At 46.2% G+C, this 16730-nt stretch overlaps 1 protein-coding gene across 2 annotated transcripts; it reads right to left on the bottom strand.

Annotated features, from left to right (window-relative positions):
* Window positions 1–1392: 1392 nt before the first annotated feature.
* rexo1 (REX1, RNA exonuclease 1 homolog) lies at window positions 1393–14818 on the bottom strand. 2 transcript variants are annotated; one of them, XM_080886244.1, is made up of 16 exons: window positions 14499–14818; window positions 11221–13052; window positions 11024–11125; window positions 9663–9873; window positions 9428–9576; window positions 9201–9338; window positions 8598–8721; window positions 8332–8457; window positions 7722–7862; window positions 7520–7633; window positions 7306–7379; window positions 4981–5091; window positions 4633–4748; window positions 4400–4538; window positions 3982–4102; window positions 1393–2539 (listed from the first exon to the last, which is right to left on the bottom strand). In XM_080886244.1, exons 1-16 carry the CDS (start codon window positions 14686–14688, stop codon window positions 2451–2453), a joined length of 3777 nt encoding a protein of 1258 aa, XP_080742370.1. In that variant the 5' UTR covers window positions 14689–14818; the 3' UTR covers window positions 1393–2450. The 2 variants fall into 2 exon arrangements, with proteins under 2 accessions (XP_080742370.1, XP_080742369.1); XM_080886243.1 differs by having other exon boundaries at window positions 1394–2539; window positions 11024–11128.
* Between the last annotated feature and the right edge of the window lie 1912 nt (window positions 14819–16730).

Genomic DNA, 16730 nt, shown 5'->3' on the forward strand with positions numbered 1-16730 from the left:
TCGAGCACTTGCTGTGCACACAAACAGCACCTGTGTGACGGATCCAAGTGGAAGTGGCCCCTCGCTGTTTGAACTCATTTTAACAACTTTGCTGCAAACTTTAAGCAGGAAACTTTCCTTTTTCCTGGGGTGATTGTGGCTCAAGAGTTGGGAGTTCGCCTCGTAATTGGAAGGTTTGCGGTTCGAGCCCCGGCTCGGACAGTCTCGGTCGTTGTGTCCTTGAGCAAGACACTTCACCTGTTGCCTACTGGTGGTGGTCAGAGGGCCCAATGGTGCCAGTGTCTGACAGCCTCGCCTCTGTCAGTGCGCCCCAGGGTGGCTGTGGCTACAATGTAGCTGCCATCACCAGTGGGTGGATGACTGGTTGTGTAAAGTGCTTTGGGGTCCTTAGGGACAAGTAAAGCAATATTTACATTTACCATTGTTTTTAAGTTCTTTTCAGCAGCTCGAGAGATCATGGAAATGATTTCTTTCTTCCCTGTCTGTCGAAATGTCGAGCTCAGTTTGTTAAATCAAGCTTAAAATGAGACATTGCTCGAGAAAACGCACAATAATGAAAACATCCTGTATCACACTTTAAAGTCCCCTTTATGGAAAAAATACAGGATTGAGAATATTATGTGTTGGAAGTTTAAGCTTTGCTGCACTGAAAGGTGTGTGTGTGTTCAGTTTAACACTAAATAGTGATGTCACAAGTGGTTCAACCGGATACTTAAACCAGTGCGACACGTGAGGCCTGAGAATAGATCTTCTGTGATGTAGGAGCCACCTCTGGTTGGACTAAAGGGGAGAGGAACCTCGCAATCAAACTTCTTTAGGCCAAAAATCATGTCGAGGTCTGACTGTTATTCAGAGAACAGCACTTCTAGTTCACAGAGGGGTTCTTCTAAATAACAGCCTTAAAAGAAATAAGAGGAATCACAGGTGTCACACTCAATTCAACAGCAACAGGAGAAGTTTCACAAGTCTCATCTTCACATGAACTGACTCCTAAAAGTAAGTAAGCTTAAGTAACTTTTATATTTTTAGGACACTGCAAGTTTAATTTTTGTTCCACCACCCCAATGCTGGGTCCGCCTCCTGAAACACTCAGCTGCTGGAAACGCGATGTCGACGTGACTCGATGACATCATTTCTGCCCAGACGTCAGCTGCACAGAGTTCCCGCCAGCGTCCCGCTCTACCACGTTCCCTGGGTGTTGGCCGGTTCCCGACTGGGAATTTCACTGGATTCATTTTGCTTGGTGACGTGGGTGTGTTACGATGACAGGAGCATTAGGAAAGGACAGCACAGGATTCATGACGGGCAGGTGTACGGGTGTGTATGGAGCCAGAAATCAGAGCAACATTTAGTTTAAACTAATAGATTTTAATAGAAAAAGATAAACCACCAAAAAAAAAAAAAAAAAAAAAAGAATACAAAAGGAAAACTGCTTATTTACAGCACTGGTAGTTTTTCAGTCATTTCCAACATAAACAGCACAGGTTCGCTGATGCTCACTAAACGGAGATTTGTTTGCTGTTAACAACCAAGGCTTAGTTCAACAACTGAACATAATTGAGTCATTTTACGGAGGAAAAACAAAGTCACACCTGCTGGCACGACTATTCCTGTGGTTCTACTTCACGCAGAGACAGCGGTGGATCGTCACTGTTGTGCCTGGACACTAAAACACAGAGAATCCTTCAGCTACACCAAACCAAACAGGCTGACTTTATTTTGTTTTCTGCCCTCCGACACAATCAAGTATTTCTCAGGTTTGAGAGGCAACCGACAAAACGATCTCTGTTAGAAACGCCGTATAAACAGAGCGCCAGCGACAGGAAACTAGGTGCCACGCGAAGAAGCGCATTTACACGGCTGAAAGCACCTAAATGTAACTAAGAACAAGTAACACATCGTTCGTTACGACACACATGAGGTACTCAGACTTGGGCCCTAAACAACAAGAGCATTTCTATAGTGCAATTTAGGCCGAAGGTACAGCCTGCCATGAATATCATAATAATTCCTAACGTTCAGTGGACAACGACCCGACTTTCTAACTAGTTCTCCCGTGGAGCGGTTTTTAATTATGAGTAGGTTTGAGGCCTTAAACAGAAATATGTGTTAACTTACATTATTTAGAACTGAAGAAAAATCCGCGAGTGAAAACATGGTTAATCGAGGCTCCTATTGCTTTGAGGGGGGCTGACAGCTCGCATCTCAAACACAGTAGACAGCATCATCACCGAGCTCCTCTCATCATCATCATCATCACCTCTCAGCCTTTTACTGATTAAAATGTCAAACTCTGCTCAACGCCCCCCCCCCCCCTCGCCCCGCCTCCCCCGTTCCTCTGACCACAGGTTCTTAGTGAGAGCAAGTGCATTCCTCCTGAACTTCTGTCCGCCTGCAACCAGCATGAAAGCAGGAAATCATACTGAAGAACAGAGCAGAGGGGTCAGAGGTCATCTTTTGACCTTTGCGTCTTCCTTGATCTTCCAGATCATCAGCTCCATGCAGGCAGTTGCATCTTCGCTCGAATCGTGGCCCTCCACTGAAAAGACACGCACAAGTTACAAACAAAGAAGTAACATCGTCTTCTTTTTAAGCCCCGTTTGTTCCTACGTTTCCCGTCATTGAAGCTAGCGGAGGCAAAGAGCTCTCAGAACTTCTCAACACATGTAAAGTGACTTTAATGAGTAAAATAATCCCTTTAAGCAGCTCTTCAAAGAAAGTCAACTGACTCATGACTGAAGGCCAGGATGAAAATCTGCTAGAAGAACAGCAAAAATAAGAGTCTCTGTGAAGGTTCTCAGTCATCCAGGTCATCGTAGTCTAAGGAGCTTGGAGAGAAAAGCGTCTGGACTTGTTTAACCTGCTTGAAGACGTTTCACCTCTCATCCGAGAAGCTTCTTCAGTTCTAAGGTCAAATGGTGGAGAGTTTAAGCTCTGTGGGAGTAAATCACCAAGAGGGACAACGGACCCCCTAATGATCCTCTACCTAATCACACGAGCCAAGGTGTGAACACGGGTGTGGGTCACAATCAGCCAGGGTTTCAGGTGAACCCATTGGGAAACCTGGCCCCACCCTATCATGTGATTTCCTGAGGTCAAAGGGCCCAGGATGTGAGTGGGCGTTGAGGCGTCTGGGAAGGATCTCAGAACTGGATTATCGATGGCAGACAGTTGGTGTCATAGGCCCCGCCCTCTGTTCAAAGATGGTCGTTCACAGTGGACAAATAAGAGTCTTGAGTACTTGGAATGAAGGCAAGTGGACTTCTTTTTGGTTTGTGAACACCAAGTGTTCAGACATGAAGAAGCCTCTTTGCTGAAAAGCCTTTACCAACAAAACAAAGTCCAGGTGCCTTCTTGCCACCGTGACCTGGATGACTGAGGACGTGAAGCTGTTGCTGTCGTAGACGGACGTTTGTATTTCAGGTCAAAAACACAGATTTCTCCCCAAACACTCGGGCTTCTGCAGCGACATCTGCTGGTGACACGGTCACACTGCAGTCACATCAGTTAGACCTGAAGCACTTTGTCTTTTTCACCAGCAGAATTAAAACTTGTGTGAGATGAGCTTCCACTCATGAGTTTAAATTTATAGCTGCTCACTTTCATTTTATTGGACCCTCCAGGTTTACTACATTCCCATGAAACTGCTGTTATAATTGAATCATTTAACTATTATTTCACCCACTTCATAAAATGACTGGAGCAGCATCCATCTGAAGAGCCGTCCTCCCCTAAAGATTTACCAGCAATTTACTCTTTTCATCCTGAAACACCGTGTGTGACACCGTGCACATCGCAGCCCTCACAGGCTCCACCCCCATTCCTAATTTTCCAAAAACGTCCAAACTAAATCGGAGCAATTCAAACAACATTCATGTCATTTTCCACACAGATCAGTTTAGATGCTGCTGAGAAACACCGGTGTTTGCGGTGCTCAATTTTTATGAAGAATTACAAAGAAATCAATGACATCGTTCTCACCGTTGTCCTGGATGATGCGTTTGAGGTGATCAGCCATCAAGTTCTTCAAGGCACGCTTGTAGGGCAAACCAAGGCGGTGAGGAAACACGATGGCCGTGTCTACAACCGAGCTGTGGATGAGCTGCAATCCAGAGAGGAAAGCACCCACGCTGTGACATCATAGCTTTTAAAAAACTCACTGCAGTGACCGTTTGGTAAACCTCGTGGGGTTAAGTTAATACATTTTAAGCAGAGGGAGGACGTCCTCCACCAGCGCTACCTCTCACCCTCCAAGCAGATGCACACACGATATAAAATCCTGTTCGAGTTATGATATTCACAAGACTTTCAGGAAACCTGCACAGCTGGGTGGACGGCTGAAGGGGAAAAAGGAAAAATGAAACTGCTTTACATTTTCTGCAGTGAAGAAGCGACTCACTTTCAGAGCGAGCAGGTCGCTCTCCAGGCTGTGTCCTATCAGGATGGATTCAGCGCTGAACATGGAGAGCAGCACGGCCTGAACGTCTCTCAGGGTGATGGCGGCGCTCTCCAGATCCTCCGCCGTTACACCCGAAAACCTGTGAGTCACACACGAGATCAAAATCAGACCCGAGATCACTGTTGGTTTAGTTAAGCAGCAAAAGCCGGCTGATATATTGTCTCAGGACTCACCGCGTGTTGTAGTCCACCACTTTGCTTTCAGGTTTCACAAACGTGTCGTAGATGACTTTCATCTCTGAGTCGATGACCGTCACCCTGGTCAGCTCCAGACCCTGCTTTGTGTAACACTGTTTCCACAGGTGAGGGAAAAATGAATAAATGACAAGAAACAACATCATTTCTACACAAGAGACTCTCTTTGAAATAAAGATTTTATTTAGCAAACATATAAGTAACAAAAAAAGCATAAAAGCATAATTATTTGCCAAGTTTTCACAGGTGAAACTACGTATAAATCAACAATAAACTCAATAAATTAACTATAAAAACGCACAAAACTGAAGATGGTGGTGAACTCACCATCTCACAGTCCAGAGCAAACACCCCTGCGTTTCCATCTGGAGGCAGAGGTTTGCTGAAGGTCGACACGAAGCCGTCCAGTGATTCTTTACGCCCGTCCTGAACGTGTTGCTGTGGGGACAGGAACCGTTTTAGGTCTGATAAACTTAGTAATATGTACATATGTAAATAAACAGGGATACATGTAACATAAGGTATTAAAAAGGTCAATTCGACCTCTATAAAGAGCAGATCAGTCCCCGAGTGTGCTGGCTTTTTATCAACTCCTGCTAATCCATTGCTAGATAAGAGCAGGACGATACAAAAGTCTCTGAGTGAAACGACCTGGAGGCAGCTGCACTGCAGCCGTAATGAGAGCTGGTTAAATTCTCCAGATATTAAGCAAAGGGGCTTCGGTGTTTCCGTCCCGCAGGTCGAATCGATGCAGCGCCCTGCTGTGATTCAACACATCAACTGAAACCATGAGTGACTCGTGTCCATCTCACTCTGAACCGACCTCTAACCCACCGCTGAACTCTGAACACGACGCTGCTTTAATAAAATCCACGTCTTATGAAGTTGTTGCCTTGGGTGAGACTTAATAAATCAAGATTATGAGCTTGTATGATTTATGCCGTCAGTTAAAAAGCTGGAGGCATCGCAGAGAAGCCTTAATGAAGGCCGGAGGCGCAGCAGGATGAACAGCTGCAACAAGTAACTCCAACCCCGGTAACGAAGTTGTGCTTTCCGCCTATCTAAGATGCACCTTTGTAGTCCATCTGCAGGACGTTGTAGTTTTAACAAAGCGGACTCTCATCAAACACGTCCGTCGGCGTGTTATCAGGTACTTTTGTGCGAGTAGATTCTGAACAACGCGGCTCTCAGCAAGAAATCTTCTTCTCGTCTTTTCTCGACCTTGCGAGTTTGCGTTTAGGTCACGGAAAGGTCATCGGCAGGAGACGTGCAATGTGCAGGATTCTTTGCACCATGACCACAAACCAGTTCTTATCACGACTGGCACTTTGCTGCTTCCTTGTTATTTCTCTCAGTTACAGCCAAGTTTAGACACAAACGAGGAATCTGTCTTCAAAGGTGAAAACTTTACTGACATTCAGACAGAAAAACAAAGAAAAGAAACTGAACGTGCACGCCTGCTCTTTTTATCAGGTGCTTTCATACCTGCACTTTATACACATCTATGCACACTTTATTACTTTAAACCGTTTTTAGCTGTCAGGTTTATGATGCTTCAGACCAAGATGTTAGCAACACACCCTTTAAAGTCACTCAGACCAGGCGGGCCGCCTTCAGTCCCCACATACATCAATCACCCTGTCGCTGGTCCACCGCTGTTCCTTCCTCCACCTTTGATAGATGCTGACTCCTCCAGACCCAAAACACCCACGAGAGCTGCAGTTTGGAGATGCTCTGACCCAGTCATGCAGCCCCCGTCAAACTCACTCACATCTTTACACTTCATCATTTTTCCTGCTTCTGACACAACAAAATGCTCACTGCTCCCTAAATTAGCCGGCGCCGCGGTGAAGAGACAATCATAATGTTATGCCCGATTGGTGTTGTCGTCACACCTGTGAGACAAGATTGTGTCAAAGCGCAGATGTGAGGATGTTAAGAAAATCTCTGCAACATTAAAAAAGACAATGATGGGAAACATTAACGGTCCTGGATCTGACTAATGTGGGACGAAACGTCTTGGTCACAGCTCCACGGGAAAAATCAGAGCAAACACTTCTCACAGTGAAGACACAGGACAGCATGAACAGCCTGCTGCCAGTGGCTGAAAGGCAGCTCGATGTAGGCGACTCAGGCCACGAGAAGAAAAAGTCCTGCGGTCTGAAACAACGGCTGATCTATTTTGTTAAAGTTCCCAAAGGCGTATGTTGATGACGCAGAGCGCCTAGCATTAGTTCATGAATACAGTTGGTACAGTTTTGCACAACGCTGATGTTTTCCTGCGAAGGGGACCCGAGGTGAGAGACGTGAAGGTGGACGCAGGAAGCTACAGAGTGTCTGAGCGAAGATTTCAGGCCCAGAAGAAGAAACTTAAACAAGACACCTGAAACACACCAGCAAGAAACCACAAGAGTGTCCCAGCTCAGGACCAATCAAGCACCTGTAGAAGGAACTGGAAACGGAAGAAAACCAGTGCTCCCCTCCAACCTGTATGAGATGGAGCAATTCTGCCAAAGGAATGAAGAAAGGTCCAAAAAGCCACATATAGAAGATATTTCAGTCTTTACAGTGTTGTATTAAATACACGGAGTATTAATACATGTAGATGGGGAGTGTGCTGTCCTGTTATGTAGTGCTTTCTTTTAAGGGTACCTTGGCCGTTTGGCAGCCTGGAGCGCCCACAGCTGCAGCACAGCAGCTGTAGTTGGTCTCCCAGCCTCCAGCAACTTGAAGAGAGGAGACAGACAGGAGCAGATAAAAATAAATGAAAGAAAGTGAATGAGAAGCAGAAGGGAAAGGCAAAGATGGCTGAGGTGCCGACTGGGAGACTGATGGGATGCTCTTCTGATGAATAAAGCAAACGCACCTTTGTGTCTGCGCAAACGTCCCCAGTGAAAGCTGCATTCCTCCTTCCGCACGCAGCTGCCGTTGACGTTGACCTTATACTCTGCGCCGCATCGACAGCATATCTTGCTAAACGCTGCAGAAGAGCAGATCACGTTCATATTGCTGTTAACATGAATTCACAGTTTAACAGCGATTAAGGGAGAAGCGGGAGCGTCACTCACGGTCTGCGACGCCCTTCTTCTCGGGCTGGTTGTAAACGACGGCCTTGCCGGCGGCCTCGGGGTTCGGCCGCGGGTATCCGTGCTGCTGGAGCTGCTCCTCTGTCATCAGGTACGCCTTCATCTTCCTGTACAGTGTGGCTCCTGCAGGGAGACGCACACACCTAAATGACGTCTTTGCACAGACGCTGAAAACTCAGGACGACGGCTGCAATCGTCGAACGCGACTGCGATTCTTCTCGAGATGAGCTCAGACGATCTGAGGTTACATCTAATGATTATTTCCACCACAGCTGATTCAATTGAATTACCTACTGCTCTATAAACATATCACAGGATTTATTAGTTGCTGCTGATCAGTGAATGATCCCTTTAGAAAAAGTCTCGTAAACACGCTGCATTTGACGTCGGGTCACGGGGCAGGTAGCTGGCGGTAAAAGTAAAAGCGCCTCAACAAGTAAACAAGTCTCTGCTTGACACAAAGAATCTTTCAGCTTCTCTGTCCTGCACTTTTCACTTTATCAGATGTTTAATCTGCAAACCAAAAGGAGGAAGGAAACGTTCCTAACAAGGCCGGAGAAAGAGCGGCGTGAAATCGGACTCGTCCTCTCACCGATGAGTTTCTCCTCCTGCTGTTTACCCGTCCTGTTTACAGTGAAGCTGGTTGTGGCAGCAAGACGACCTCCCAGAACTTCTTCGTGGGACTGTGGCTTCCTTTTAGCTACTGACCCCGGCTCCTCTGCGGGGAAAACACAAAAAAAAACACCAAATGTTTACTGTATATGGAGAACCTGCTACTTCTGCTGCACTCACGTCGTTGTTTGTGGATGTAAAGAGCTCCACTGTAACGTGTATGGGAAACCCCTACTGGTGACCTACTGGTGACGGGAGACGGACTGGCGCTGCTCTTGCTCCGGAGCTTCTTTAGCGTGTTGACAGCTACATTGAGGTAGATGTTCTTACTGCTACTGCGCTCGTACACCAGCTTCTCCTCATCGAGGGCCTGAAACGAGACTTTCCGCTTACACCGCTGCAGCACATCAACGGTTTTTATCCACCATCAGAACCACAGAGGGCAGAAAAGACTGACGTAGCTACTGCGACATTGGCGGTGTCTCAAGTCCCGCTTTAAAGCCTTGTGAAGACCGTTTCACCGCCAACGCCACTTTGGTTTCAAAAACCAAGAGTGATGCAAAGAGGCAACGAGTGTGCGGTTCCATTTTCATACACAATATGATCAAGATTTTTAAAATAGCCCTAATTTTTTATTTAAAATGACCCGATATGAGTGACTGAGCCCATAAAATGAACACACAAGTGTTCGGTGAGCCGCTTCCCCCACGGGCTTTACAGGACCACAGCTATCGCCATCTGGTGGTCTTTAGATAGAATGCAGGTTTGTAGCGACGTCCATGTTTTTCACCATCTATGGTTCATACAAAACAAAAACAGCCTAGGCTGTTTCAAATGTGCTGTTCATGCCATTTGGAAGGCGCCGTCCTCCGATGGGCAAAACTTGACGCATTCATCGATGAAAGTGTTGAGGTAGCGCTGGCGGATGTTGGTGGGAACTTTGGCCCCGAACTCGGTGGGGATGACAGGACGCCTCATTGAAGTACTCTGAAAAGGTCAAAACGGAGAGAGAACAATGACTTCAAGCCACGTGCGCAAACTATCCGACGCATCAGGTTACAGGAAGCTCGGGATACCTTCAGGGTGGGTGTGTGCGCCACCCTCTTCTGCGTGACGGTAGACGAGGTCTTGGACAAAATACCGACTGTGGTCTGAGCTTTGACACTCTGAAGGGTGTGACTGGGGGATAACACGCGACCTGCAGCATGTTTAGTGTCTGCGGGACCTAAATCAGAAAGACACACACGTAACGTCAGCGTTTAGATTTTTGCCATTTCTGCCTCTTGGCAAAGAAAACCGAGCCACTCGTACTTGTTTTGGAGGATGCTATCTGAGGGTTAGGACGGTGCGCTATTCTCTTCCTCTCTCCAGAGAAGCTGGGGCTTGAGGCCTGTGTGGCTGCTTTGACCGAAGCAGAGAGCTGAGCCGCTTGCTGTTGGGCCATCTGCATACGCTGGTAGCAGATCTCCTGGGCCGTGGGTCTCTTATACGGCCGCACCGCAGTCCTGGAAGGTGCATCAGTCTGAAAAACGACAACAGGAAGTTTTATCTAAAAGTGAAGGCGCTGACGTACATACAACACAAACCGTTACAGTTCAGTCTGGAGGCAGTTCCTCTATGAAACTGTGAGTCAGAGGTTAGAGCTCACAGGTTGCCACATGTAAGCCGAATTTATTTCTTAGATTAAAAAACTGAAAAATGTTATTTTGGTTGCTCAGAACAGAGCTGATGATGCAATCAAAAAAAAAGCTACACTTCAAAGTCAGCTGACACCTGCTGATTAGATCACCCAAATTGTTGCTGACCATTTTGTCACCACAGGTATGGAAATGCCCAGTCGAGCAGTTACTGGCTAACTACTGACAAATCATGAGCGGAAAGCCCCGACAGCCTCAGATCGCCTTCTCGCTCTTTACTTCCTCGCCCGCCGCGTTTCCTGAACTCACACCTGCACTGAAATAACACGGAGTCGAGGCGAGGTCTGCTGTCTGGCCTCCCCGTGACTCCGGCGTTTAAAGAACAGAGACAACAGAAGCGTGAACGAGCCGCAAACATTTGACTTCAAGTGGTAACGACGAACTCCTCCTCAGCCAAAGAAGCCCTGAACCTCCCGTTCCTCCTCTTACTGTAGCTTCCTCGCTGTGTCAAACTTATGCCGCGTGTTTTTCTATTTCTATTGTGGTGTTTCTATCGAGTTTAACCCCTCATAAAAAACCTATTGTTTAGTATGCAAATATTATTGGTGTTATAGGAACAGGTAGAGGCACTATTCAACTGCCAGTACTCTACTTAAAGTAGTTCATTAGTTTAGGGACATGTAAATTGAAACCTTTATAGCTTTTATGTTGTTTTTGTTGTATTTCTTCTTACAGCGGATGATAGTAAAATTTCAGGGTTTTGATCAAAGACATTTAAAGATGTCTCCTTGGACTCGTCAGCAAGAAAAGCCGGGTCAAAGGTTACACTGTGCAATACGTGTTATTTCTCCATATCCCAATCAAAGATGAGCATTAAACTAAGCCTGCAGGTCGTAAGATGATTAACTGTAGTTCTGTGCGACACTGTGCACAAAACTCACTCTTTATATAACGAGCAACCTCAGAGACACCTGCTGCCGGTCCTGACTGTGAGATTATAGGACGGGAAAAACAAAAACACTGGAAGAAACTTACATTTCCTTTGGCAACAAAATGAGAGACTCTCTTCTTCTGACCAGGGAAGAGAGTGGTTAAAGTGCTGTCTGTGCTCTTCTCCTCCTCTGAGTCCCTAGAGTGCTGCTGAGAGGGCACAACACGACATTTCTATTGAAATCAAAGGAAATTCATTAGCAAAAAAAAGGAAACGGCTAAAGCGCGACAGACATCAGCACCTGCTTGGCCTGCCTTCCCTTGTCTTCCTTCTTCACGTCTTTGGATTCATTGAAGATCCTCAAACACTCCTCCATGGGATCCGAGTCAAAGTCCAGATCGTCCTGGAAACCGGACAGGTCAAATCTGACGCCGTCAACCTCGTCCCTGCCCGCCCTGCTGCAGTCCACGTCGCGGTCGCCCTCGTCCTCCGAGGAGGACGGAGTCAGCTCCGACGCTTTCCTCTTGTTTAGACGAGTCCTCTTTAAGGCGTCGGCAGATTTCCTCACCAGGACTTCCTCGGTTTCGTCGTCGTAGTCCGCCTCCATCTGCTCGGCCTCGTCCGGACTCTCGTCTCCAAACAGATCAGCGTGGCTCAGACTCAAACTCTGTCTCTTTACACTCGAAGCGCCGACGCTTTGCCTCGCTTTATCTTTGCTGTTCGATGGGCTCGCTTTACTGCTGCTAGAACCACTTTTGCTAACTTTTTTCGCATCTTTTTCTCTTCTAATACCATCGAGCTTCCCGTTTTTGTGGGGATGCTCTTTATATTTGCTCTGTTCCTTTTCCTTGTCTGATGTTTTCGGCTTCTTGCTTTCCCTCGCGCCGTTTTCTGCATGTTTATCTTGCTTGCTTGAGTCCGTTTTCACTTTATCCAAAGTTTTCAACTTGGTGTCGCTCTTCTTTTCGTCCCTGCTTTCCTTGCGAATTTTATCCGACGTCTTAACCTTCACTGTGTTCTTCCTGTCGTCTTTCTTGTCGTGACTCCTGTTCTCCTTTTTCGCCGAATCCTGGTTTGAGCTTTTTATCGACCCTCTGTCTTTACTGCTGCTGCTGACGCTACTCTTACTACCGGATGATTTGTTTGCTCCCTTTTCAAGTTTATGTAGTTTCTCAGTCTTGCTACTTTTCTCCTGACTAGTCTGACCTCCCTCTTTCTTCTTTTTCTCTGGGCTGTCCTTTCTTTTAATATTTTCCTGGGTGTCAGAGTCCTGCTTATTCCTCTGCATCAGTGCATTTAGCAAACTTTCACCACTCCCTTTTCTCCCCTTCCCAAAAGAGTCTGAGCCGTGGGCGGCTTTTCTCTGCTGCAGATTGCTAAGCGAGGTGGGGCGATACTCTGCCCCAGAGCTCTCCCCATCAGAGTCAGAGAAGGTGTACTTTTTTGTGTCTACGCTTTGCTGCCGTGGCTTTTTTGCAGCTACGACATAGTCCTCATCGGAAAACTCCGAGCCCGACAGCTTGTGCGCCTTGCTGCCTTCTGTCCTAACGGGCCGAGCGCCCTCACTCCTCTTGTTTTTCACAGCGATTCCAGCCGAGTAGTTGGACAGCGGGTCGTACTCCATGTCCGTGGATGGCCTAGAATTATCCACAGTGTATTTGCACTTTGAAGAGGACGTGCTATTCGAACGCTTTGGGCTAGGAGGAGGAGAAGGAGGTTGGTGCGAGTGTGTCCGAGACAAAGGCCTTTTCAGCGACGTGGGAACATATTCCATAGAGTTGCTGTTGTGCCCCTGATTGTCTGAATCCAAGGTGTACTTGCTGCAGCCAGGGGTGGGATTATACCCTCCTGATGTGATCTGGTAACTCCCGGGATCATAGGCCAAGTGCGAACCCGCCGCTTTACTCGTGTCCGTCTTGCACGAAGACAAGCTGGCGTTCTCGCTGGGATTGTACGGTTCGTCCCCAATCCGAGAGAGCTTCCTCTTCTCCCGCTCCACCTGACTCCGGACCTCCTCGATGGCCTTGTTGACCAGCTCCAAGGCGCCACTGATGTCGCCCGAGGCAGCCGGCTTGCCATTCTGCTGCTCCTGCGGTCTCACTACTTCAGGATTGAAGGGATCGTAGCCTTGATCTGGAGGGAAGAATAAAAGTGATCATTTACTGTGTGCATTTTAAATAGAAATGACCGGATACAACCAACTCGTTAAGCACGTCAAATATTAACCAGGAAGTGATGCATTCACACTGCAGCTGTTTCTCTGTCCCTGTATGTAGAAAATTCACTGTTCCTGCAATAATTTACAGGCCACTCACTCAATCTGTGGAAATGATTGTTGCCTTATGTAGTCAAATATTTGTAGACGGTGAGGTCACTGTTAGACTGATGGAAGGAGAGCGAGATACAGTTCTTCCCATCAGATGCAGTTGGCTAGATCAAGTTAAACTAGGGCATAATCACAACTATCACCACGTGAGTTGACGTTTAAATATGGACACAAATGGCACAGAAAGCTTCAGAGGCTCTGTAATGGAAGCGTTAAAGGTTTAAGGAGAACTGCACAGGGACGTGGATGTGAGAGTTAGCAGCAGGTGGAGCTACACTCCGGAGAGAAGAAGAATCAGAGTCAGTAGAAGCAGGACAGAATACACGATGAATGAGAGGGAGACAGGTGTAACAGTGGAGAATGAAGGTGGATGAGTGAAACGTGTGCATGCTCGAGTAGATGTTAGTGAGACCTGCTATGATGTGTGGCTTGGGAGCTGAAGGTGGCCGGATGCTGATGGACAGGATTAGAAATGACCACAGCTCAGGTCGAGCAGACTGGATACAAAGTGATCTGCGCATGTGCAGAGGAGGGAATAGCGCAGGTAAAAGACGGGGCTAGAAGGGAAGAGGAAAAGAAGGGAGCAGGCAAAGGAATGAGCAAAGTGTGGGAATGTGATCGCGCCCAGATTTAATTAAAACATTTTCTGCTTTCTTTTCCCCCCATTTTAAAACCTAAATGTTTACTTGGAAATGCTCATTATTACCATATAATATAACAAAGTCCAGTAGGATGCAGAGCAGCATTCTTCGAGGAGAATGTGCCACCGTCTTTTTAACGCCTCTGAACACACTGTAGAGACCAGAACAGCTACTGGAGAGCGAATCGGTCATGAACGCCTCACCTTCTGCTACAAGTGCAGTAGAACATTTTTCGCCCTCACTGCTTTACATGAGCTCATATTAACAGCTCTGTGACCGCCTCATCTGGTGCTTCAGTCCCGTTTTTCACGCCTCGCTTTGTGCAGTCATGTGTGCAATATTCTAATTTTGTAGCAGTACATCAGAATATGTGCGCTGCTGCAATTTCCTGCCTGCGGTTATTTTACACGTCCTTAAAGGTTGGTTTGGTTTTCTTTTTTTAATGTACTCCGCATCCACGATATAAACAATAACACGTCTGCCAGGGCTTCTGGTTGTGATTTGCCAGTTCCCACACGTCCACAGCACCGTGTGCCACTCCACACTCGTCCTACAAACTGTGCAAACACGTATTTAGGTCCATTCAGTAACTGACAGAATAATGCCGAGCACCTTTGTGTGCGGAGGGAAGGTCTCTCTGCTTTTTAACATCTGCCGGTGCTCCGTAGGACGGCCGTCTCTGCTGGCTGTGCCTGAAGTGACAGTACGGTCTGTTACACCCATTCCTGCCGCCTTGGCCCTCGCTGTGTTCCGCGTAAAACGGACAGTCAATCCCTCGGAAGAAGCCGGTGGATCTTAACATTATCCCCAGATGCTCCTTTCATGCCCGCACGAAAGCGTTCGGCCTTTTTTATCTACGTAGTTTTAGTCGGACAGCGAGAGCTAGCAGGAGCGACGGAACAATAACAACGTTCCTACGGCGCCATGTTGAATCGGTCAGGAGCAGCGAAATCTCGCGTGAGGTTGGCTCGCAGCGACTCGTAACGTCTCCGCTACACGGCGAGCGTAGAAACGAGTCAAATATACGGCCGTTTTCCTCGAACCCCGTCACTGTTCCACTCGAAAAGGGATTGAGGCGGACACTTCTCCGTTTATAATACGGGAGCTGACAATATGTTGGCTATTTATTCATTTATTTCCCCGAACATGTCCAGAACCTTAAACACACGGAGTCAAGCTAATTCCAGAACACCTGAATGTGCCCTTCATGGTCCGTGTGAAAGCCAAGTAAACGAGACAAGTGTTTCAAGATTTTATTTCACATAAGTCAGATATCTCAAAGACAGACCTGGTGATGCGGAAGAAAAGAAGGAAACCATGTCACAGCACAAACAACGGTGGTTGTAGACGTTGGTCCACCTTTAGAGCTCGGAACATTCACGAAACCCTCGTTAGATAAAACACCTGTGCCGTTTCCACTACAACGGGCAAAAATGTTTAAGGAAGGGGGAATAATTACATATCTGGGCCGTACAGATTTAACTCAGTGTTTTTGAGAATTGTGCCAACTTATTCAGTCACCATCTTTAAGTTAGCCGAGAAAAATTAAATGCCTCAAACTTACGGACTTAAAAATAGGTCTCAAATAAGGGAACTACTTCTTTGAACACCCAAACAGCCTGTTAATGCGATTAACCTTTGGATTCGATCATTTATTTAATCTTTCTTTCTAAAGCCCACATTAAGCATTTGTGGATGGTCACAACTTTGAGGGTTTAAAAATGAGTAACCTATCAATACATAACTTAGAAGGTGGTTGGCGCTATCAACCAGACTTCCTGTACTGCCTTAAAAAAAGATGAATAAATTGCACACCCTCCAGGTAAAGAAAACATTAGCCGGCTCCTAATGTGGTCCTACGTGATACCTACCTTCAGCTCCACTGGCAAATTTCTAACTAAGCGCTGCTCGTGGTTTTTGTGCCCTCCACTCGGTTTAATTAGTAGAGGTGGGCAGACCGATAGTACCAATACCAACGCTAGTATTGGTATGAGATCGATACTAGCACAATGAGATCGATACTAAATCCTCCAAGTTCAGCATGTAGCACTGAATTGTGTTAAAATTGTGTTGGATTTTTATTTTATTTTTATTTTTTTTGGGGGGGGGGAACAATCTAGTGCGATAAATGTCTTAACTTTTTTGTGTTAACTGTCGCGTCTAATTTTCAAAATGCAACAAAACCAGTGGAGTGTTTTTGTTGTGTTAACAGTGATTTAGTGGTCATTAAAATGTGTTCAGAATTTAAAAAACTAATGCTGATTCATATAAGTCAGGACACACTGCTCTCATCTATACAAGCTCCCTTTATATTTTACATGTATTGGTATCGGCAATACTGGCCCTGCAGTATCGCACAGCGCTACCAATTAGATCCAGCTCAGCTTCAGGTGTGCAGGAGCAGCATAATAATTGGCAGTCTTTCAACGCCTGAACCTTTGGCTGGTTTACTTTGCAAAAGTGAGCCACTCCTTATTTCTTTATACTTTGCATGGAAATAAAAAACAGTTGCAGTGATTTATTAAGATATGTGCAAATGTACACAGAAAGCCTCGATTATGCAAAAGAGTTTGAAAGTCAGTATTTCATATGAATCCCTTTATTCTTCAACACATTCTTACTTATTCTTATGGATAATAGCTTGGCTTTTAATTTTACATAAGCTGAAGTTCACATTATTGATTTTCTACGGCAAAAACATTCAACAAGCTCACTATTTTAAAATGTTTGCCCCATTGATAATGTAGATTTTTCAAAATTAAAGCCTTTTATTTAAAAAAAAAAATACAAATATTTTTAGGACTTGCAAAGTTTAGAGTGCTGATTACACTCAAGAACTGGAAG

Source organism: Rhamphochromis sp. 'chilingali' (assembly GCF_963969265.1).
Source record: "Rhamphochromis sp. 'chilingali' genome assembly, chromosome: 7".
Taxonomy (NCBI): Eukaryota; Metazoa; Chordata; class Actinopteri; order Cichliformes; family Cichlidae; genus Rhamphochromis; species Rhamphochromis sp. 'chilingali'.

Bases quoted from the DNA above. Each gene is read 5' to 3' on its own strand.
- rexo1 (XM_080886243.1), bottom strand. From the start codon at position 14,688: ATGTTAAGATCCACCGGCTTCTTCCGAGGGATTGACTGTCCGTTTTAC. The intron at 8,458-8,597 runs GTAGGTCACCAG...TTTTCCCCGCAG, and splicing joins CAGTCCGTCTCCCGTCACCA to AGGAGCCGGGGTCAGTAGCT. The intron at 4,539-4,632 runs GTGAGTCCTGAG...TGTGACTCACAG, and splicing joins GTGGTGGACTACAACACGCG to GTTTTCGGGTGTAACGGCGG.